The sequence below is a fragment of the Aristolochia californica genome, unplaced genomic scaffold (assembly GCF_029961685.1).
Source record: "Aristolochia californica isolate CCGP_79_NKW_82.1479 unplaced genomic scaffold, dmAriCali1.0.hap1 SCAF_11, whole genome shotgun sequence".
NCBI lineage: Eukaryota > Viridiplantae > Streptophyta > Magnoliopsida > Piperales > Aristolochiaceae > Aristolochia > Aristolochia californica.
The window spans coordinates 33,112,185-33,135,016 of record NW_027181782.1 but is presented as its reverse complement, the minus strand read 5'-3'; the positions used below and the strand labels follow the sequence as shown (position 1 = coordinate 33,135,016).

The 22,832-nt window shown below is 38.0% G+C and overlaps 4 protein-coding genes across 6 annotated transcripts; 2 read left to right on the top strand and 2 right to left on the bottom strand.

The window, feature by feature from the left end:
• The first annotated feature begins 101 nt into the window (after nt 1-101).
• On the top strand, nt 102-6,676 carry LOC137944867 (aconitate hydratase, cytoplasmic-like). Its single transcript, XM_068790649.1, has 20 exons — nt 102-459; nt 559-663; nt 769-929; nt 1,032-1,124; nt 2,072-2,257; nt 2,402-2,563; nt 2,906-3,050; nt 3,158-3,300; nt 3,375-3,431; nt 3,535-3,614; nt 3,719-3,794; nt 3,980-4,165; nt 4,311-4,378; nt 4,462-4,580; nt 4,675-4,796; nt 4,926-5,024; nt 5,124-5,603; nt 5,744-5,842; nt 5,942-6,184; nt 6,279-6,676. Exons 1-20 carry the CDS (start codon nt 456-458, stop codon nt 6,351-6,353), a joined length of 2,703 nt encoding a protein of 900 aa, XP_068646750.1. The 5' UTR covers nt 102-455; the 3' UTR covers nt 6,354-6,676.
• Nucleotides 6,677-7,430: 754 nt separating this feature from the next.
• Nucleotides 7,431-12,060, bottom strand: LOC137944000 (probable prolyl 4-hydroxylase 3). Of its 2 annotated transcripts, none has more exons than XM_068789486.1 (8): nt 11,684-12,060; nt 11,491-11,575; nt 9,764-9,861; nt 9,572-9,672; nt 9,202-9,331; nt 8,879-9,066; nt 8,650-8,738; nt 7,431-7,779 (listed from the first exon to the last, which is right to left on the bottom strand). In XM_068789486.1, exons 1-7 carry the CDS (start codon nt 11,884-11,886, stop codon nt 8,665-8,667), a joined length of 879 nt encoding a protein of 292 aa, XP_068645587.1. In that variant the 5' UTR covers nt 11,887-12,060; the 3' UTR covers nt 7,431-7,779; nt 8,650-8,664. The 2 variants fall into 2 exon arrangements, with proteins under 2 accessions (XP_068645587.1, XP_068645588.1); XM_068789487.1 differs by having other exon boundaries at nt 9,572-9,669.
• Nucleotides 12,061-15,086: 3,026 nt separating this feature from the next.
• On the top strand, nt 15,087-20,425 carry LOC137944404 (uncharacterized). 2 transcript variants are annotated; one of them, XM_068790082.1, is made up of 4 exons: nt 15,087-15,328; nt 15,767-16,462; nt 19,141-19,332; nt 19,832-20,425. In XM_068790082.1, exons 2-4 carry the CDS (start codon nt 15,797-15,799, stop codon nt 19,880-19,882), a joined length of 909 nt encoding a protein of 302 aa, XP_068646183.1. In that variant the 5' UTR covers nt 15,087-15,328; nt 15,767-15,796; the 3' UTR covers nt 19,883-20,425. The 2 variants fall into 2 exon arrangements, with proteins under 2 accessions (XP_068646183.1, XP_068646182.1); XM_068790081.1 differs by having other exon boundaries at nt 15,763-16,462; nt 19,832-20,424.
• Nucleotides 20,426-20,529: 104 nt separating this feature from the next.
• LOC137943489 (serine/threonine protein phosphatase 2A 57 kDa regulatory subunit B' beta isoform-like) lies at nt 20,530-22,205 on the bottom strand. Its single transcript, XM_068788990.1, has 2 exons — nt 21,177-22,205; nt 20,530-20,868 (listed from the first exon to the last, which is right to left on the bottom strand). Exons 1-2 carry the CDS (start codon nt 22,203-22,205, stop codon nt 20,530-20,532), a joined length of 1,368 nt encoding a protein of 455 aa, XP_068645091.1.
• Nucleotides 22,206-22,832: the final 627 nt, after the last annotated feature.

Below are 22,832 nucleotides of genomic sequence, written 5' to 3'. Positions count from 1 at the left end.
ACGGGGGCGGCGCTGACCATTAAATAAGCCATTCCAGCAGTCAGCGCCTCTGCCCACTACGCGTCCCTTTTCCCTTTCCGTTTTTGAATAATTCCACAATGTCATCCGCTCCGCCCCCCTTATCCCTCTCTCCATGTCGCCTAGTCTCTCCACTCTGTTCCTTGTATTTTTTTATTTTTTTTTCAGATCTTATATTTAAAAGTATCTCTGCTCTGACGACTCCATTTTCATTTCATAAGAAAGAATATCTCAAACGTAACTCATCTCTTCTGGCGGCCTTATTAGTTAGACCACGTCGCTTTTCGATCTCGAGTCCGACCATCCCGTCGCCGTGGCAGAGCTCTGACACTGACGTTTAAACCCTAGATCTGTGTTTCTGTATCGTCTATGTTCTGATTCACACTTGTTCGATCCTCTGTTACTGTTGATCGGAACTCGCAAGGCGCGTCACCACTATGGGTAATAAGAACTTGTCTGATCTGTTATGTTACCAGCATCATTTCCTGCTAATTTGTCCTGTTTATCGTGTTTTTTACCTTTTTTTGTGGACTTTGATAGCTTCCGAGAATGCTTTTGAGAGCATATTGACGACACTGCCGAAACCTGGGGGAGGTGAATTTGGAAAGTATTACAGTTTACCGGCGCTCAATGATTCGAGAATTGGTGAGTGGTTATGTGACTCTTGTTTTCTGGTATGTTGAGATCTAGTTGACGGAGAGTGATGGAATTTGTTATAGTTGTGATTTGATTTTAACGTGTATTTTGCAGATAAGCTTCCTTATTCGATTCGTATCCTTCTCGAATCTGCGATCCGGAACTGTGATGAGTTCCAAGTCACCAAAAGAGACGTTGAGAAGATTATTGATTGGGTGAATACTGCTCCAAAGCAAGTCGAGATTCCGTTCAAGCCTGCTCGAGTGCTCCTGCAGGTTTCCTTTGTTGATTGCATCTTTCTTTCTTTTGTTCTTTCTTTTTCGGCTTTTGACTCTGTAGGTACGGTAGTCATCATTTACTTTTTGTTTGGTTCGTAGGATTTTACTGGCGTCCCAGCTGTAGTAGATCTCGCATGCATGCGTGATGCCATGAACAAGCTCGGTAGTGATTCAGATAAGATTAACCCGCTGGTAAGTTTATCTAGCTGCAGGTTTATACTATTTATGCTGAATGCCGATCAAGATTTTAAATTGCGTTTATTTTTTTAGCTGTTTAAATTAATTTAGAAAATAATTCCAGCTTGAAAAACTGGGACATGCTCGGCTCTAGTAGGTTATGTTATTGCTTTTTTGTTTTACTTGTTACAATTTTTTCATTCATTAAGTTTGGCAATTTATGGCTTCTGCAATGACTTCCCAGTATGGGCTATGTCCATCCTGCTGGTTTGGTACATTTCCTTTGTGAAGTTTGTGATAGATCTGAAGTTCTAAAATTATCAGCAAGTTAAAGCAACGTAACTGTTTCTAATTTAGGAGAAATATGGCTTCATATATCGTCTAGCGACAGATTCTACAATCAGAGAATTGTTCATTTTTTTACTTGTGTGGTCTACATGTAACTACTAATTGTTAACTGATATTAGTAAAATCTCTCTCTCTCTCTCTCTCTCTCTGAGGCCTCCTCTGCCATGACTTGACAAGTTTAATACACAGGTTAGTTAAACTAATGGCAGTCATTGTTTTTGAGGATGGTGATTCTTTTTTTTATCTTTTGTAGAAAGCTATATCTTTCTTTCTAAACTCTATAGATGTGACACCAACCTTCCTAGTTCTTCTTTCTTTCGCTTTTGGCCTGTATTTTTAGCACAATGAATGTTCTTGTATAATGACTTGTTGTTGATGGCTTAATAAAATTTTGAATCAGACAGTCCATTGTTAAATGCTTTGGGTATTTAGGTTCAACTAGTATAAGATGGCTTAAAACTTATGATCAGATAGTCTTGTAAAATGTTTTACAGATCATCTGTGGTCAAAATATTGAGTGAAATTTAGGGAAGTTTCAGATATTGGATTGTGGCACCCTGAACCCTTTCTATTTTTTAATCTAACAACTAAGACTATGTTCTCCATCCATGCAGGTGCCTGTCGATCTTGTCATAGACCACTCAGTGCAGGTTGATGTGGCAAGATCAGAAAATGCAGTTCAAGCTAATATGGAACTTGAGTTCCACAGAAACAAGGAAAGATTTGCTTTTCTGAGGTGGGGATCGACTGCTTTTCACAACATGCTTGTTGTGCCTCCAGGCTCTGGCATTGTCCACCAGGTAATCATATGATTCCTCGGTGAAAAATACTCTGTTGTGGATGCTTTAAAGTAGAATGTGGTTGTCCATTCCCTTTCTATCATATGCCTGTAGGCGAAATTTTTTTTATTTTAACAAAGGACAGATTTCTGAATTAATCTCCAGGTGAATCTAGAATACCTTGCCAGAGTTGTTTTTAACTCAGGGGGCCTGCTTTACCCTGATAGTGTTGTTGGGACAGATTCGCACACAACAATGATTGATGGATTGGGAGTTGCAGGCTGGGGAGTTGGTGGAATAGAAGCAGAAGCTACAATGCTTGGACAGGTACAATGGGTTTCTCACGACAATTTTTCTCTGTTTGCTCAATGGCAGAGGGGGGGGGGGGGGGGGGGGGGCTTCTTGTGTGAGGTCTTGGGTTCAAGTCTCACCAGGGTATGGCATTCAAAAAAAAAAAAAGTTTAGTATGTACCAGATAATAGTTAATTAGATGATAATGTGTTGAAAATTTTAAACTGCCCATATTTACTTGACCATAACATATCTACAAACAAGTTAAAGCTTGCTCTCATTCTATTTCTTTTTCTTCTTCATCATCATCATTTTTTTTAAGTATTACCTTTTTATAGAATGTATGATTGGTATTCTTTTATTAATGTTTTTGTGCAGCCAATGAGTATGGTTCTCCCTGGTGTTGTTGGGTTCAAATTGTCAGGAAAATTGAAGAATGGTGTGACAGCAACAGATCTGGTTTTGACAATAACCCAAATGCTTCGGAAGCACGGGGTTGTTGGAAAGTTTGTTGAGTTCTATGGTAAATTTACTTATGCGGCTTTTTTCATAATTATAATATTTAGTCACTGACTTTTGCTTCCAAGTTGGAGATGACATGGATTATGTTTCTCAATGTTATGTAAAAAGGTGAAGGCATGAGTGAGTTATCATTGGCTGACCGTGCCACTATTGCAAACATGTCTCCTGAATATGGAGCAACCATGGGTTTCTTTCCTGTTGACCATGTCACTCTACAGTACTTGAAGCTGACTGGCAGAAGTGAAGAAACCGTGAGTCCTTGGTCTGAATGTTCTGTTTGACTAGGCTCTTTCTGAACAGTAACTAATTATTTTTCTACATTTAGGTGGCTATGATAGAGTCATATCTGCGGGCTAACAATATGTTTGTGGACTACAGCCAAGTAAGCTCTTTGTAATGCACCAATATGACTTGTCTGGATGGTTACATTTACATTAGCAGTAAAGTTTTTCAATATCTGGCTGAAATTATGTACTCAACTCCAGGCTCAAACAGAAAGGGTGTACTCATCATATCTTCAATTGAATCTTGAGGATGTGGAACCTTGTGTATCGGGGCCTAAAAGGTAAGCTTGGCTGTTTTAAATATTATGGTAACCTTGTTTTGTTAACTAAAAATAAATTCTTATCGAATCATTCTATATTTTCCTGAAAATCCTAATCCTCACAGGCCTCATGACCGAGTTGTTTTGAAAGAAATGAAAGCAGACTGGCATTCTTGTTTGAATGCCAAAGTTGGATTTAAGGTAGGTTTAAATTAAGTAACATTAATAGATACGTAGAATAACACATACACACACATACACAGACAGATGTTATATGTAACCTTGGTCTGTATTTTTTGTCTGAATACATTCAGGCTAAATACATGTTTTGCATACTATGCTACAATGAACCAATGATAAGTATATGTTCCTTATGTTTTGTTCAGGGATTTGCTGTACCAAAGGAATCTCTAAATAAAGTTGTTGAGTTTTCATTCCATGGAACACCTGCAAAGATCAAACATGGTGATGTTGTCATTGCAGCAATTACTAGTTGTACAAATACGTCAAACCCTAGTGTCATGCTTGGAGCTGCTCTAGTCGCAAAAAAAGCATGCGACCTGGGTCTAGAGGTGAATTATTTTTATGGAACTGCAGAACTTGATGAAAGTTAAAAAATTTAACCAACTCATCAACCTCCGATGTGAAATTATTTGTTCTTGTCACTTCTTCATTCATGTTCATAGAGTTATATATTGTCTTTTCAATACTTAACAGGTAAAACCATGGATTAAGACAAGTCTGGCTCCAGGTTCAGGAGTGGTTACCAAATATTTGCAGAAGAGGTACTTTATATCAGTTGCACAAAGATTTTTGTTGCCAAATTGAAGTTTTACCATGGTGCGTTTCTGATCATATTTCTATACAGTGGTCTCCAACCCTACTTGAATCAGCTAGGCTTCAACATTGTTGGGTATGGGTGCACCACTTGCATTGGAAATTCTGGAGACCTTGATGAATCAGTGGCTACTGCCATTTCTGAAAATGGTATCTTCAACTATAAAGTTTATTAACGTTATGCGTTTTTTCTGTAAAATCTGTTCCAATACTGCTACTCTGAATATCTTCATACATTTTTCAGATATAGTTGCTGCAGCTGTATTATCTGGCAATAGGAATTTTGAGGGGCGAGTGCATCCACTTACTAGAGCAAATTACCTTGCTTCTCCACCCCTTGTTGTTGCTTATGCTCTTTCTGGCACTGTAAGTACTTAACAACTTGAAGAAAGCTTCCTGAACCTACGAGACTGGAAAAAGAGAAGCAATTAACTGACACAGTTAGTGTGAGCTGTTTCCTTCTGTTTGAGTGACTAAGTGAATATTGTCCTGTAGGTTGATATTAATTTTGAGAGTGAACCGATAGGGACAGGAAAAGATGGGAAAGAGGTTTTCTTCAAGGATATTTGGCCTTCAAATGAAGAAATTGCAGCTGTAAGATACTCATTGAATGAATTTTATAGTGCCTTCAAACTTTAAGAGTAGATCTTGATTTGAAGTTCTCTTAGAAAATTTTCCTTCTCAATGCTCCAGGTTGTGCAATCCAGTGTGCTTCCTGACATGTTTAAGGCTACATATGAAGCGATAACAAAAGGAAATCCAATGTGGAACCAATTATCTGTGCCATCCAGCACTCTTTACACATGGGATCCAAAATCAACTTATATACATGAGCCTCCCTATTTCAAGGACATGACCATGGATCCCCCGGGCCCTCATGGTGTGATAGATGCATATTGCCTTCTTAACTTTGGAGATAGCATTACAACTGATCACATCTCTCCAGCTGGGAGCATCCACAAAGATAGTCCCGCTGCAAAATACCTCATGGAACATGGTGTTGATAGGAGAGACTTCAACTCTTATGGGAGTCGTCGGGGTAATGATGAGGTGATGGCTAGGGGAACTTTTGCAAATATCCGTCTGGTGAACAAGCTCTTGAAAGGAGAAACTGGGCCCAGAACAATTCACATCCCTACTGGAGAGAAACTCTCTGTGTTTGATGCTGCTATGGTAACATGATTTCTTTATATATAGTTATATAATTTAATTATTCAGATAAGTATAAACTTCAAGGCGGCCTCTTTTATTTGATCAATGTGCTACAAACTAATTCTGTAAGATATCTTATTTTGATTGTGAAAATTTGACAGAGATACAAGAGTCAGGGACAAGATACAGTCATCCTGGCTGGTGCGGAGTACGGAAGTGGAAGCTCTCGTGATTGGGCTGCCAAGGGGCCAATGTTACTGGTATGTCTCCTATCAACTTTATATGCTATAAGACCTAGTGCTGTTTGTACCTTTGCCTTGAACTTCTGATGATATTCAATCCTGATCATGGAACCCTAGGGTGTGAAGGCTGTGATTGCTAAGAGCTTTGAGCGAATTCACCGAAGTAATCTAGTGGGTATGGGACTTATTCCACTATGCTTCAAGATAGGTGAAGATGCAGAGACTATTGGGTTGACAGGCCATGAGCGTTTTTCTATTGATCTCCCTAGCAGTGTGGCTGAGATCAAACCTGGCCAGGATGTCACCGTGGTTACAGATAATGGAAAATCTTTTACATGCACCCTCCGCTTTGACACCGAGGTAATGCACGCATAGGTCCCATAGAATTTACTTTTAGTACTCTGCTTCAGATTTGGGCTATCCTCCCATAACTAAGAGTGTTAAGTCATTGCAGGTGGAGCTGGCATATTTCAATCACGGTGGTATATTGCAGTACGTGATAAGAAATTTGATCAACCAAAGGAGCTAAGTTATCACTTGTTCTTTTACTAAGTTGATTGCAAGTGTGTTTCTGCTGTATGACATAGTAACCTGCATGTGGGACGGAAGAGTTCCATGTTCGGTCTATTGGGATTTTTGTTCATGCATACCAACATAAAATTTCGATAAAGGAGGAGAGTGAGAGATATTTAGATGGGCAAAGTTTCGGTTTGATGGTAGTTAGTTCTTTGTGCTCGATTTTTATATAGACTTAGTTTAAGCTACACCTGTGATTTGGGTTATTTATGAGAGGGTTTTTGTAATAGTATTTTGTTCGGGGTTATCCAAATGAATCAAGGAATTGCGGTAACCCACTCTTGCCTTAGAAAAGAAGTCCTAAAAGTATTTTCTTTAAACATAATATACTTTGATATATTCTGCTTTTAATAAGAATTAATATAAGGTTGTGTTAAGTTTAAATAAACGGTTTCTATACTAATGACGTGTGTACGTGATCCTATATAGACGGACATGCCATGTTTTTCTTAATCTGGTTGATAATGTAAAGCTTGGTTTCTTCCAATTTCTCTCGTTTAAATGAAAGTTATGTACTCTATATGTTAGGAGTCTTTTACAGAACGAGATTTCTAACGTATACAGAGATTCTTGGCACTCAAAGTATTACAAAACACTTGCTTAAATCATTTTTCTTCTTTATGCATATTTACGTGAATTACACTTTCCGACTTTTTTTTTTGTGTTAATTTTATAAATAAATGAATATAGAAATATAAGCAAAGAGTAACCTTACCCTGCTTGTATAGCTTATTATGGTCCTAAATTGATCGCAAGATAATGAAATACACAGACCGTGTTGATTAGTTCCCTACCTCGTCAAGGTTTATTCAGAGTTGTCTGACCTGAATCACTTCTTGACAGTAGGGTCGGGTGCTGGATATAGCGTCACTCAAAAAGTGTCGAACTCGATTCAAATTATCAGCCTTGTGGTCTGGAGTCCGATATCTATTGGCCGAAGATCCGATACACAGCTCTTGTATTGGTCACAACAAGTGCATCACTAAACTCGACAAGCCAAGGTAACAAAGCCAAAATGCTTGACCACGACTTGAAAATGGCAATCCCTTGATTAAAAGGTGAACAAAAAATGAAACGTACATCTCACTCCTATTTCCATGTTTCAATCCCACATCCAGTTCTTTGTTTTTACAACACGGGTATGGGCCAACTCTCAACATCTTCTAGCGAGGCATTATTTTTTGTTCATGTACCAATCTTACACAAGTTAGCAAATTATCAAAATTGAAGGCGCGACCTGAAAATGCTAAAAGAGTTCATTGTACACTGAGGCTACACTTTGAGCACAAAGCTTGCATTAACACGTCGACAATCACCTCACGTGGACGTATGGACTATATGGTTTAGATGAGCAGATGTATCGTCACAGCCTGGAAGGCCTGCAAGAGGAAACTCATGAATTTAATGTACTTTACAATTCTTAACCAAAAACACGTACAGCTAACAAGAGGTTCACCCTACAACAATTATTTTTCCTTTTCTTTTTCATTTTTTGTTTTAGTTTTTTTGTATGGTGATATTTTGTTTTAGGATGGCATAATAACTATCTATTTTTTGGAAGTCGGTATTTTACGAGCATTTACCAGCCAAACCAAGAGAATCTAAGCCAACAATAGGAAAGAATTGCTGCACTCAAAGTAACAGTAGAGGTTAGCATATATCTGTGCTTCAACCTAACAGTGCCTTTGATTAAGGTCGCATTATGAATGGAAAAAAACACAACATTAGCTGGAGAAACATATAAGAAATAAACATCAGCACATGGTTTGTCAAATGTACTGACTACTAAAATATGAAAATTATGACTGCTAATTAGCTGCCATGATTTGTCAAATCTTGCCTTCCCAATTTTTTTTATTTTTTTTTTGGTCAAACCTAAGCCAACCATTCTATTAGGTATTGATAATTCTAGCTGTATCTTTTTGAAATGAATAATGCAAGCCACACCAGAAGACTCAACATATACTAGGGGCATTTGAATAAAAATCAGTGATTGCCTCCTCCCTGAGCCTTATTAAGAATCAAGTTCAGTTCACCAGGCACTCCACAGACCAAGAGAAAAGCAATCCAACACTAGTTGTTGGACTAGATTAGCAAACTATCCTGATGACAGAAGATGACAGAAGATGACAAAAGATGAAAATTGTTTCAGTCCTCTGGACTGAAGACAAGGTGTCACCAGACAGCTAAATTAACATATGACATTACTGCAAAAGTATAAACTACAATCCATGCTCGAATGTGCATACCTTGAATATGGCAAGTCAAATTTTGTACTCATTGATATGCATCCACTTTGTGGAGGACCACTTATTACCTTTAATAACAGGACAACCACCTGAAAAATGAGTAAGACAATTAACATACAAATAGACCAACATTGAGTCCACAGACAGAATTACACCTATTAAAATCAACACTCAAGATGAATTATTGACAACATAATAGCACTTTCAGTAAGAAAGTACAGGGAATCACCATGCAAACTTGATGGATCTAGAGTAGCATCAGGCCTCACGCTCCAGAAAAGCAAAGCATTTCCCATCTTTGGCTTTACAGACAAGCCTTTCTTGGCACATTCAGATAACTCATTATATCCTGGTAAGGAGCTGCTATTTACTTTGGCAGCCGGAAATACTGTCTCACCACCTTCTTCCACATCGGAGCTGGCATCAACAATTGAAAATGTATGACAACAATTGAAAATGTATGAGTAAAAATAAAAGTCAAAGTCAAGGTGGAGCACATCATGCTTATGAACATGGCATGGACTTGTGCAGTTGCAAGAGTTAAGCACATACAGATACATAAGAATGGTAGCGATTCGCTGACCCCCATTCTTGGTGTTGAACTCATCAAGGAAATAATCATAATGAGGTTCGTATTTCTGTCCAATCTCATAGTGAAGAATTTGAAGCCCCTCCCCATGCTCTGTAAAGCAACAGCAAAGAAAAAACATTACAAAAAATAAAAAAGAAATACAGGGTAATGAAAAACAGCTACTGTTGAAAATAAAATAATAAGAGCCTATTTCTGCAGCAATTTATAGAGAAAGAGGAGCTATCTTACACCCAGTAAAAAGGTATGTCCATGTAATATTGAGAGAGAATATGAAGAAAATGCAGACAATAACTCAGAATGGCTAAATGAGTACTCTTACAAAATGCATACCTACAGGTATGAAGGCGAAATCTGCAATCCTTTTCTCTATTTCTCTGATGATTTTATCACGTCCTCTCCTAAGAAACATGCCTGAACTTGTACGAACCCTGCTGGATGAAAAATTACCTTAATATACTTCAGTCAGGAGCAGCTGGTTTTCAGCAGAAACGGACTTTAGAACATGGAGAGGTATATGCAAACCTGCTGTCTTTACTTTGACCAGTTTTGCTATCAACAACTGTTGACTTTTCCATATGAGGCTTGGCAAGTTCAATAAGGTATTCACATTCATTCTTGGACTGCACCAGAACACCCACATCATTACATGATATAACTAATAAATTTCCAAGATAGCACTAGTGGCAAGCATTTGAGAGCTTGACTGATACTGAGAAGTTAGTTAAACAAACAAAATAAAAGAGCATGTACATTTTGTAGAAATACAAACTATCCTGCACTGCTAAAATAAAACAATCAGAGGATAAAAGAACAACTCATAATGGCATTTACAAGTTTTTACTTTCCTAATTGCTGTATTGTTGTCAGAGGTCAACATAGAAGCATCCTAGTAGAGAAACATATAGGCACCAATGGACCAGACAATTTGAACCTTCAAAAAATATGTTGGAGACATCAAATGCTCTAACTGTAAGATAAGCAAAACCTGTTGACTCCCATGATATTGCTGCCACCAATAGAAAGCAGCCCTAAAATTCACACATCCATGTCTGAGCTCATAAAGAGCACCTAGCTAAATCCTCCTAAACTAATTAAAGACAGGAATGTCATTTTGTTAAGCAGTCATTGTTAACCTCCATAAAACTTCAAATTTGGAAGTCAATTTGAAGCCCACTACACAATTCATTTGGAGAAAGCCACTTCTCTAACCTGTTGCTCTGTGTACATGTATGGCTATCACTTGCTTTAGCTCACCTTTCTATTGCTAATTTTATTCTTCACTCTTATTTTGTAAACTATTCATTTGTTTTTTTGGAGGTAGCAGGCAAGGGTGAAGAGCCAATATTGAATGTTAATGCAGCAACTTTATAAAAATCATCCAACTGCAAGTATTTATGGTCAGAGTATTAGAGCATATAGCAGAATGGTATGAAAGTTGTACAGCCAATAAGATAAAATAAATATAGTAACTTAACAGTATTCTGCTTTGCAAAGAAGACGTGTTTTGCCTTCTTTCAAAACCAAATATGCATACTTAATGCTGTTGGTTTCCCTTAATTTTTCTTTCCCTTATTCTAACCTCCAAATTAGGATATGCGACAAAAGATTATAGTGTACTTCACCTTTGAATTCCAACAAATATGGAAAACAATGCTCCATGGTTCTATTACAGAAACGCTAATAAGACAGTTTTAACACCGCCTTCAACCTTTTTTTTGGCTTAAATTTTGCTATCCTTCTACAATAACTGTTCATTTCAGTAACTCAAGAGGAACGCTAATTATAAATCTCAGAATAGGTGGGTAAAGATCATCTCAGTAGGAACCAGAAAACGAGTCCACAATCAGTAGTCGCAGCAGCAAACATAGGTTACATGGTAACATCACGGGCACTCGAACAGACAATAAAAGCACAGGTCGCACAGCAAGAGAAGACATTATATGCTTTAAAATGACATCCTAAGAAGGTTGTTTTGATAGCCAGAGCGTTCCAATTTCATCAACCGTAATGTGTAAATTATTAGTAATATAACATAATAACCACTCTCAGAAGTGACATCTTCCACTACAGCAAATAGACAAAATTCAACTAAAAAGGAACATCCACGAACTAATCCGAATCGAAAGAAGAAGAATAAAAACAAACTAGATCACATCGAGAACTCAAATTGGCAGCAACATACGTAAACACAAACCGATATCTCCTAATACAAAAGATCAACTAGTAATAATATAAAGTCAGAAGCTCACCAGGAAATTGTGAAAAATAAACGCTCGCGGCTCCCACAAAAGGACCTCCGTCCATTGCCCCCCGCTTTCTCCCCTTCCCTCACTCCTGCGACAAATCAAAGGAAGCGAACTTACGAGCTACTCCAAAATCTAGAAAGAAACACTCAGTCAACTAAAATTAACCTGAAAATTCATCAGAAGCGGATCAACATACTTCCTGGTACTGAAATCCATCACGGTAGTGAGATCCACAGCCTTGGGAGAATCTCTGCTCGTGTTGACCTGAAGGGAAAGGATACCGAGAGAGAGAAGCATGAGCAGAACGAGCGAGAGCATGAGAAGCATTGACAAGACGAGCGTGAAGGAAGACGATCTCCGGCCGAGGAGAATCCGCAAATGGCGGCCCGGTTTCGCCATGAGAGGAGGCTAGAGTGAGAGCTGGAATTCGAAAGGAAGAAAAAGCGTAGATCGATGGAGGTAATTGGGAGAGAAACGAAGGAGGTGCGGTTTTGCGGAAATGTGTCGATCTGGGTAGGGCGGTGGTTTTTCGTTTTGAGGAAACACCTTCGGCTGCTGTTCCCTGTAGTAAGTCACCTGACTCACCACGTTTTTTAAGCAAGTCGGCGAAACATTCATGTTATATTTGGTAAAAACGAAATGACTAAGATGCCCCTTACTGTGGTGCGAGAAAGTCTTTTTGGACACGGTAATGATGAGACCGCAGACAGCGAATCAGGAAAGCAACTCACCCTGTCCTTTTTTCAATTTTAAATTTTATCTTATCTGGAAGAATTTAATGAAAAACCTTTCGTGCAACTCTGGTCACTGGGAAACCAGAATCGGACCGGTCCGAGTTGGATCGAGTCAATCCCCAATGACTTGATTCCGTAATCGCAAGTTGCTTCGGCCGAGTTGCCAATCTGGTCTCCAACTCAGAAAACTATGCGTGAAACAAGTACATCCACACCAAGACTCGCGAGTCGCGAGTTCATTAGGTCAACTCCCACCTGCCGTGGTCCCTCTATATCTAAGACGGTCCGAGTGACTCGCAGGTCATTAAACCATTTGATATGCTAATCCGTAGAAAAACATTACTTAATATAAGGGGTATTTTTGTCATTGAGCATGGTGGGTTAATCTGCGGGTGCCGCACAATGTTTTATTAATCGTTAGTCATTCGTCAGGACTCGGGAGAGTGGGAAGAATTCAAAACCGCGTGGCCGGTAGAAGATTCGTGTTTTCACGGGGCAAGTTGTAACTTTGCCTAGCGCATTCTAGCGTGCAAATCTTGGGAAATCTAACTTGAGCAGTATAAGACATGTAATGGACGGCGACACTCGGTCTAGTCTATGGGGACCTGATAAAGGGCACACAAGGAACCTGATCCGACCTTACTCAAAAACCTATATAAGATTTTACACACAACCACAAGTCAAAGATAGGGTAGGAAAAAAAAAAAAAAGGGTTTTGGGGAATAAAAAATGGGATAAAGAGGGGAGAAGATGATCGAGTTTACAGGGACAAGTAGGATGGGTCAAATTTAAATCAGGTTTACAAGGCAAGGCGGAAATAAGTCGGGTTTAAGTTGGGTTTACAAGGACAGGGCAAGGATGGGGAAAGTGATAAAGTCAAGGTCGAATTTGGTTAATATATTCTATATGCAATACATATAAATTTGACAAAGTTTATTTGATTTAAGGATTTCAATTAAGTAACATATATATTCTTCAAATAACAATGTTTATGATAAATTTATATTTGATTGGTTGGCTTTTTCACTAAACTAGCATTTCCTCCACTCTTGCAAGCTATCCAATATTTTGGAGTTATTCTCTAAAAGATCATTGTTGTATAAACAAAGATTGACATGTTTCAATTTTGGGATTAATCTTGGGCTTAAACAATTTATTCTAAACAATGCGGTCCAGGACAACACAAAGAAATACACGGGTTTGATTAGTCTAGGGAGGCTAACCAGGACTATGTGAAATAATATCTAACATCTAGTATATAACTTCAGGGCAATGTCTCTTTGATATTTCAGGGGGAAGTTTACCAACTGCATATATGTATTTTTGTTCTTGTTGTCTTTCATTTATTGATGCCAAAGGAAATCCACATTTTGTTATATACAAGCTTTATTTTTATTTTTTTCTGTTGTTCCAAATAATTATTTTTATGGTTCATTTTTGTAATTCTTCTATTTGTTCTCTTTATGATTTTATGCCTTTTTATTTTTTTGTTTTGATGTTTCTTGGTGTTCTTGTCTCCTCCTGTCACAGGTAAGTTTGTGATACTCTAGTTTACATTTAATTTATGTCTTCCTGCTATAAATATTGAGTTTTTCTTCTTTGGTTATGCAATTCAATTGATACTCTCCATTAATAGTCTATAGATTTGTCACTCTATTAACTAATTGTTTTCGTTCATTTCTCTATTTAATAGGTATTTTTTTAAGCATTGGTTGTAAGGAAAACCATGGGATATGTTATATAAAATAGAATATTTTGTATTTATACAATTTTTTTAAGAAATAAGAATATAAAATAGCATGTGTGTAATATAAAATAATGATCTTATTTTTATGTTTATTTTTATGTCGAAGAGAAGATATGGAAGTCTCTTACATGACTCTCACAATAAGCAATCTCATAGAGCTAGAATTAATATGGTGGAGTCTAACAAGAGTCTCACAGAAAGTGGTATCACAGAAGAGTTTCAGTTTAAAAGTGTTTTAGTTATGTTAGTCTTCTATTTATGTTGAGTTATTTAATTATGATAGGACTTGTCTTTAAGTGTTAGAGTTTGGGTGTAATTAGGACAATGATAGTTTAATTATAATTGGACTCTACTACTTTCCTCTATTATAAATAGAGGTTCATGTACTTTGATTACAACAAGTCAATGAAGTTTTTTCTCTTTTCCATAAATTCAACATGGTATCAGAGCAGGTTTTGTGAGTTGACTCGATCAATCCACAAAGATAATGTGACCATTTTCTAAATTTATGGAGCTTAGTATAGAGGTGATAATACGAACTTAGATAATATGTTATTTTTTTTGCATTATCACCTCTATATTGAGTTTTTCATATTTCATATTATATATCGACGGAAAGATATTCGAGTCTAATTTCTAACGTAAAATGAATTTTGGCAATCAGAGTTTTACACAAAAAAAAATCAATATTTGAAGTAGAAAATGTCTGATTACAGAAGAATTTCGAGCAAATGTAGAAAACTTCAACTTCCGAGTTATTTTATGATATCAAGGACAAGATTTTATATAGAGAATTATATATCAAAGAAAATATCGATAAGTCTATTTTTTTACCTATTCAATTAATTATCTATTTGAGTTTTTTTATACAAAGGTATTGATATTAGAAGAGTCAATAGTTATGTTGGCAAAAGGAGAAAAAGTACCTAGTTCGGTCAGAGACCAAAATCTATCTCAATAGAAATATATTTTATGAATAGTTATGAATAGAAGTTATGAATGATAAAAGGTTTTTAAAAGACTCAAATGTGTTTAAAATTAAAATAGTGATTCCTGCCAGAGGGGTGGGGATACCTTGATATCGTCGAACCCGTAAACCGTGTTCCTTGCCTCCTCGGCCTCCCGACAGTTCGAGGCCATCATATTCCCACCATTCTCTTGCACTCCCAACCTTACCATACACTTCCCTGGCCAATATTTTCACGGTCGGACACTGGGGCAACGGGCGACCTACTCTATCTTGCTACGGCAGCCCATTCTTTTTGCTCGTTCGATACCCTAAAGTTCCCGCCGCCTTTATACTTTCCGGCCATCTTATTTTCTGATTTAGCACTTCAGAGTTCCCATTCGAGCAAATCAGGTAATTTTTTTATCTTCTCTTCTTTTTAGCATGATTTATGAATATAATTTTAATTCCACTTGAACCTTGTGCTGTCCTCTTCTTTTGTATGGTGTTTCTTTACGAAGTGTCTTCAGCCATATCGAATGCCACGCCAAGTTCAGATTCTAAGTAGAATTCATAGACGATTTATTTGTTTTTTTTTTTTTTTTTATCGCTTGAGTTTGAGAGTTTAAAAAAGGTGTGGAGTTGTGCATGTTAAAGCACGGTCTTACTTCCTACGGTGGTTTCTGAGTTGTAATGAAACTATCTGTGGGGAGCTAGATGGTCGAGGAGATAGAGTTTGGTTCTTTTGGTGTTTGCTGAACGGAAAGAACTAACTCAATTTACATCTAAGACTATTTTTTCCTATTTAGCTTCGAATTTTTGTCTTCTAATTGTATACTAAATTCCAGAAAGGTTCGGAAAATCTGTAGCTGCACATTTACCATGGATGCTGACGCTGACCATTATGAAATCCTTGGCCTCCCTTCTGGGGAAGAAGGCATGAAACTCACTCTCAAGGAGATTGAAAAGGCATATCGAGCAAAAGCTCGCCAAATCCATCCAGACAAAAACTTGAATGATCCACTCGCTAAATCGAGATTCCAGCAGCTTCAGTCGTCCTTCGAGATCCTTAAAAGTGAGACAGCAAGAAAGGCCTTTGATGACCTCCTCCGTGCAAAACTCGAGCGTGTGCGCCGTGATTTTCACCTGGACGGCAAGAGGCGGAAAATGGTATCAGATTTGGAAGCTCGTGAGCAGGCATCTTTTGTTCCAGATCCACAAGAGAAATTGAAGAAACAAGAGGAGGACGCAAAGAAGAAATTTCAGGTAGAAATTGCAAAAATCAGGGAAATGCTTGCAAAGAAAAGGACAGATGCTGTGAAGGTTGGGTTGGAGGAGAACAAGGAAGAAGAGGGCAGAAGGAGTGGGGTGGCTCTGAATAAAGAGAAGATTTTAAAAGTTTCATGGGAAAAAAGCAGGGAAGAGTATGACTCAACGCGGTTAAGACAATTATTTGGGAAATTTGGAGAGGTTGAAGATGTGGTAATCCGGACTGGGGCCAAAAGAAAAAGGTCTGCACTAGTTGTCATGGCATCAAAAGAGGCTGCAGTAAGTTCATTATTTTCTTGTTTCCTTTCCTTACTGAATCGTATCCAAATTCACTACCCTATTCTAGTGCTTTCTGTTCTATGAAGATTTAGAAAAAATGTTTTACAAGGCATATTTTTATAGTTGACACATCTTGCTCATGCATGGATACTTGCCACTAAGGTTTTTTTATTTGAAATGCTGGATAAGGTATGTAAAGCATGTTTCTTGGTGCAAACTCATAATTTGCACTCATTCTTCTCACCCAACGACTGTGGATCTGTGACAGCTATTATTTGATCACATCAAAGGATGAATCCTTTGCGCAAGTTGACATGTGAATTCACTTGGTACACTTGCAATACCAGATTGAACTTAAAATATTTTGAAATCCAACACTCAGTGCCACCTACTTAGCTGTTATAATGCTCTCAAAAGAAATTACGTAAGTTGCCACTTTTATATTTTTCCTGTTACTCAGCTTATAAACAAAAACCTTTTACTTGGTGCATAATGTTTCTGTAGACATGCCCTAACTATCTCAAAGGGCTCTTTCTTATTTGTTCATCTGTATTTTTGTAGTGAATCTCTAATATTTTCATTTATAATGCTCCTTCCTAGTTTGATATACATCTCCCTCAACATTGGTACATTTCTTTTCAACACCTCCTATTTTTCTCTTTGTTAAGATTTCCTGGCCTTCTTTTGCTGATGGGTAAATGAACTATTGCAGCTGGCATAATTTTATTAGTAACTATATGCAGATTTTTGCATTTCCTTACTTCAGTATTTTAGTTAGAATTTTTTTCTCCTTCTTGAGCTTCCTCAAGTATTTTCTTTGCCCTTGAATTGCTGGTAAGTTTCAGTTGCTCACAATAATGTCTTAGACATGCTTTAATCCGATAACAAAACTCTGCTATCTTGTGGGCTGTAGTATATTGAGCGTTCTGCTTTGTACTATTTAACATGGTAGTAGAACAATGTCAAGAGAACTCTCCACTAAGTCTGTCTTTCTTGGCCTGAATCATTCAACAGTGGTTACCTTTTTAATGTAGCTGCTATTTGGTCTCTGTTTCATTCCCAAGGAGTTTGGCCTTTGCAGGCAATAATAACATACGCAATTCTAATCATCTTCTCCAATCTCCTATTTTCAGACATAAAGATTACTTTGTTGTTTTTTGTGAAAATAAAGAGTAATCAATGCTATCAGTTGTCCACCATGTGTCACAGTAAATTTTACACAGAACTTCTAAACATCTACCATCGTAAGTTCTGTGCAGTCCCTTCTTTTCCTGAATTCCGGTTAATGTATTGTTTAGCTGGAAAACATCTCAGACTAAGACTCTGTGGAAGTCAACTCCTCTAGCAGTTACAAGGTCTGTTTGGTATGAATATGATGAATGTCTTTTTGTAGACATCTGAAGAAGTCATTTAGTTGCTCATGGATGCTTGATGAACTAGGTTTTTGAAAAGATGCTGGCTTAAGATTAAGTGAAAATGTGGCATATTCATAGGCGTGTCCTCTGAAACAAGTAAAGGTCCTTGGAAGTTGTTAGGAGATTGAAACCTTGTTTCTACTCTTAATTTTTTTTTTTTTTTTTGAAAATGGTGAATTTTATTAAGCCAAAAGGCAACAACTACAAACAGGAGGGGTCCCTAACAATGAGTGATTGGAGGGAGACCCCTTCCTTAGCAAGGGCATCAGCCAGACCATTGGCAGCATAGGAACAAAACTCCATTTACAAACAAAAGAATCTGCAAGCTCAAGGATGTCATGGAGGCAAGATCGGTGCCTCCAAGTAGGCTCTTCTCTTGAAAGTTATTAGATGGCATCCTTTGGAAGGAAAAATAGACAACAAACTGTTGGACATACTGCTGTTGTTGTTTTATAATCTGTCTAGATCTTTTCCAATTGTGTCTTCTTTAAAGTTGTTTCCAGTATATTGTTTGTACATATGCACATTTGGTACTGATTAATTTGTGTGGTTGCTGCATCACTGTCAGATAAAAGGTGTTTCATATCTTAATGTCACACTTGATTGTGTTTGAGGTGGAGTTTAGTTATGTCCCTGAATAACTTTGTAAGTTTTATGAAAGAAATTTTTTAACTTAAAAACAGTGTACTAAAGCATGAGGAAAAGGAAACTGTACTCAAATCCAGGCAGCCTTGGTTGCACCCAACTTTTTTTTCCCTTAGAAAAATCACATATTTATGAGGAATGCTATTTATTTCATTACATTTACAATAATGTCATTATCTCTATTTTATTATTAAAAATTGATAAAGTAAGAAAATTTTCACAACCACATCAATCATGAATGCATGGGATAAGAAAATAAATGTAGAATAGAACAAATCAAGTTTCAAGTCATTAAATTCGAATTGTTTTAAAAAGATCATTAAATTCGAATTTAATGGTTGGAATAAAAATAGGGTACTCCTAGCTTAGATGGACTTAGGTCCATACTCCTTTTTTCTTTTGTGCATGTGAGTATAATTTGGTTGAATTATCAAGGTTTTCATTGTGATATGTGTTGTAACCAACTGTAAAAATACTTGGAATGACCTCTCTATTCTTGTGCATAAACCTTGTGATTAAATGAATGCTGCTTGAAGTTTGAATTTGAGATCAACACACATAGCTTTTGTGCTCGTTGCTTTACTTGGCAGAGAATAACTGTGGCATGTGGTTCGCCAGGTTGCTGCAGCGCAAAACATGTGTGGCAAGCTGTCAAACCCTTTGCTTGTGCTTCCATTGGAGCCCTCTTCAACTGATGCGCCAAGCATCTCTTGTACGATAAATGCTGAGACAGAGCCTCCAAATCTGAGTCATCTTGTTGGTGTGGGTTATCAGAAAAATGAAGATTCCATACTGGAGAAGCTCAAAAAGGTTTAAGCAATGCACTTTGAACTATGTTTATGTTTATTTTGTTTCTTTTAGAAATCTTATTACTTGCAGATTTCTGAATTTCTGTCAATTTGTCTGTGATAAAAATATGCTCATGATAAATTATCTTTTTTCTATTTTTCTCTTGTAGTTTTATACTGGCCTTACATAATGCTCATCTTATTTCCTCGTTAATTGTTACTAGTGATGGAAAAATTTCTATCTTTATGGCATTGCTTGAGTTCTGTTTAGAACCCTTTGCATGGCATGTGTCCATTTGTCACATTGATATGTTCTAATTCTTTTTTTTTTTTTTTAAGAAAGCATATGATCCAATTCTCACTCATGAACTTGCCTTTTCTAGTGTTTCCTAATTGTTTTTGATTGATACAGTTATGTTGTTTCAGTTTTGTTTTTTTCATGTGAATGACGTCTCTTTAGTTGTTCTATTATTCACTGGAAGCTTTAGACTGACTTGTAAACAACCGTTCTTGTTCACTAGGCTGCAGAAAAGCAGAAAGAGCAAGCAAAAGCATCAAAGACGGCTGTTTGAAGGCCACATGTAGCTCATTTTATTCATTCATAAACCAGGCATAACTACAGTCAACAGATTGTTTTCTTCAGAATGATCATTGGACTGATCAAGCTTAAGGACTAATTATTGTCCATAATCTGATATATGGTTAGAATTTCCAACAAAAATCCAGGTCCATTTGATATATGGCTACGACATGGCGAGCAGAATCAAATCAAAATGTTACCTGAAAGGAATTTACTGTAATACTTATGTTAGGTTACCAGTGATCTACTTCTGTACCATATTTTTCATTTTGGTCGTCACGTTTGTAGATGAAAAGAGAAGTTGTTTTTCATTTGATATTCTGCAGGTCTTGTACAAGGAAACCCATGCTATAAGGAAATAGAACACAAAACAAAAGATTGGAGACATTCTTGGTAAAATCTCGTATGTCACTTCGGAAAATTGAGGAAAAAATGACAATGAAGAATTGGGGATTTTGTTCTGATAGTGCTCCATACCAGGCTTGTCATATGGTGATGTTCTTTTGTGTCATATCTTGTTTTTGTGAACAAACATGGTAAACAGTGGCTCTGAACGGTTTAGTTGCAAAAGTGTTCTGGTCTGTGAGGCTTTACTTGTCTCATGGAAATTAGGTGACCCATTCTTTTCACTGATCTTTATTAATTAGATACAGGTATGCAACATGAATGTGACACTAACTGGGTACTAGCTGCAGCTATTTCCAGTCTCTCCCAATTCATTTTCCTCCTCGTCTCCTCTTGGGCTGCAGCAGACTCTCTTAGATTGATCTCTTGGAGGCATTTGGAGTAGTGGACAGGCTCCATGTCTTCCAGCATCGCCTTCACATCTACGGTGAGTTGCCTGATGGCTTTGCTCCAGTGCCATTGCAGATTCTTCTCAAGGGCTTCCACTATTGCTGGAAGCACCTGGTCCATTGTCAGTGATGTCATTCTAACAAAATGCTCGCTGTTCCAAATATATAATGCCCGTTCTGCTACCTGAACAAATTACTTTGTATTAGGTTAGACTGCTCAACTGCCTTATATAGATTAAATATTTTAAATGTGAATGAATCATATAGGTAGAGTTGGGATTTTTTAATTTTAAATTTGTTGAAGTTAGGTTCGATTCCTTCCAAGATGGTTAACAGAAATTAAGAGGCTTTTTCTTCAAATAATAAGGAAAATTTTGTTTTAATCTTGGATTACTCTTAACACTGCCTCTTCATTATGGTTTTTACAGGTGATTAATTTTCTGATACATGTTAAATTTAGTTCAGAGAGAGAAAAAGAGAGAGAATTCCCACCTGGGCGTTCCAACTCTTCATGCATCGGGCAATCTGTGAACAAATAGGGACTGTAAATTTGAGAAACTCTCCAGGATCAATATACTCAACCAGTTCCTCCATCTCCCCTATAATCAAGACCTCCTTCTGGCAATTCGTAAGCGGCCAATACCGGAGAATCCACTTCGCCACAACCCCGCCGAGCAAAGGCTCTTTCTGCACAAACTGCGTCACACAGTAAGCCAACTGCCTGTGGTAAGTCTGCATCCCTTTGGGTTTGTGCAGGGGGATGAGAACCCTCATCAAGAACTGCCTGTGTTCTTCCTTGAGCGGAATAGCAAGTCCGTTGATGATACTTCCCCATATCTCGAGCAACTCTCCGATCCCACAATGGCGTTCCGTCTCGAAAACGAAGTGCAGAAACACATCGCTCATGGATTTCCGCATGAAGGAGCGGTAGAAGGCGAATATGGAGTATATCCGGTGGTAGATGTTCTTTAGGGTCTCCCTTTCTCGTCTGTCCTCGCTGTTGAATAAGTTGAGGAGATTGAGGAGGAAGGGCTGGTCGACGTAACTTCTGAGAATTTTAGGTTCGATATTCAGGACGAGTCTGTGGAGAATGTCGTAGACGAGGAAGAGATGGGGCCAAGCTGGGTTATGCATAGAACCGAATTCTTCTTCCTCCAAAAGCTCCGACGGGATGGAAGCGTTGGAAGGGGGAGGAAGAGGGCGGAAGAGATTGTCGGAGAGCATGGAGAAGAGAGGTGACAAGATTCGATCTTCTAATGGCTTTCTTGATGATCTCACGACGGAGAGGATCTTGTTGAGCTTGTGTCTCTTCAGCTCTTGCTGAGCCGGGGACTCTTCTGGGTCAGTGAAGGTGAAGACGAAGGAGCAGATGGAGATTATAGAGAGAAGCTCTTCCGTTTCCGAATCACGAGAAGGGCTCTCGCAGTCGCCATTAGCGGTCGCGTCCAAGTTGAAGAGGTATTGAAGGGTGGTCGATTTCTTCTTCGGAGAGGCCTTTGGTACTTTTCTCCAAGCACCCATTTCTTCTCGCAGCCTCTTCTTCTTCAACCTAGGATTTCCAACACTGCAGAAAATGAAACACGGATCAGACAATCGAGAGAGAGCAGAAAGAGAAAGGCGTGGTCCACTGTGAGCTGCTTTTAAGTATTTTCTGGCTGGACACAAAAAAAACAAACGTAAAAACAAAAGGAGAGCGATGTTCTCACGGAGAGCAATCTTGTGAATGTCGACGAAGGAAAAAGAAATGAGCGGTTGGTGAGGAGAGTGTCCTTCCTTCCATGCAGGTTTCATTCTCTCTCTTGGGTGGTGGTTTCATAGTAAAATTTTCCTGTTTCTGCGACATTGATCACCGTTTAATTTCTCTACGACATCCATAGACGATAAACTATAGAGCGTGCAGACTGGCAAAAGCCGGCGCCATCCATGAAAATATTCCAGAGTGATGGCAGTTGGGGAGGAATACAGAGTATACTGGTTGGACTTGTCCCTTAAGATACAGAAGATCCGACAGACGTTACAAACGGACCCACTTGACGGGTCAAAAGGCCTTGTAAGACCCATCTGAGGACAAACAATTGTGGGGCATTTGTAGAATAAGTAAGGGTGGCAACACGCAAAACAGGCTCTAAAACCGTCTGAGATCGGCTC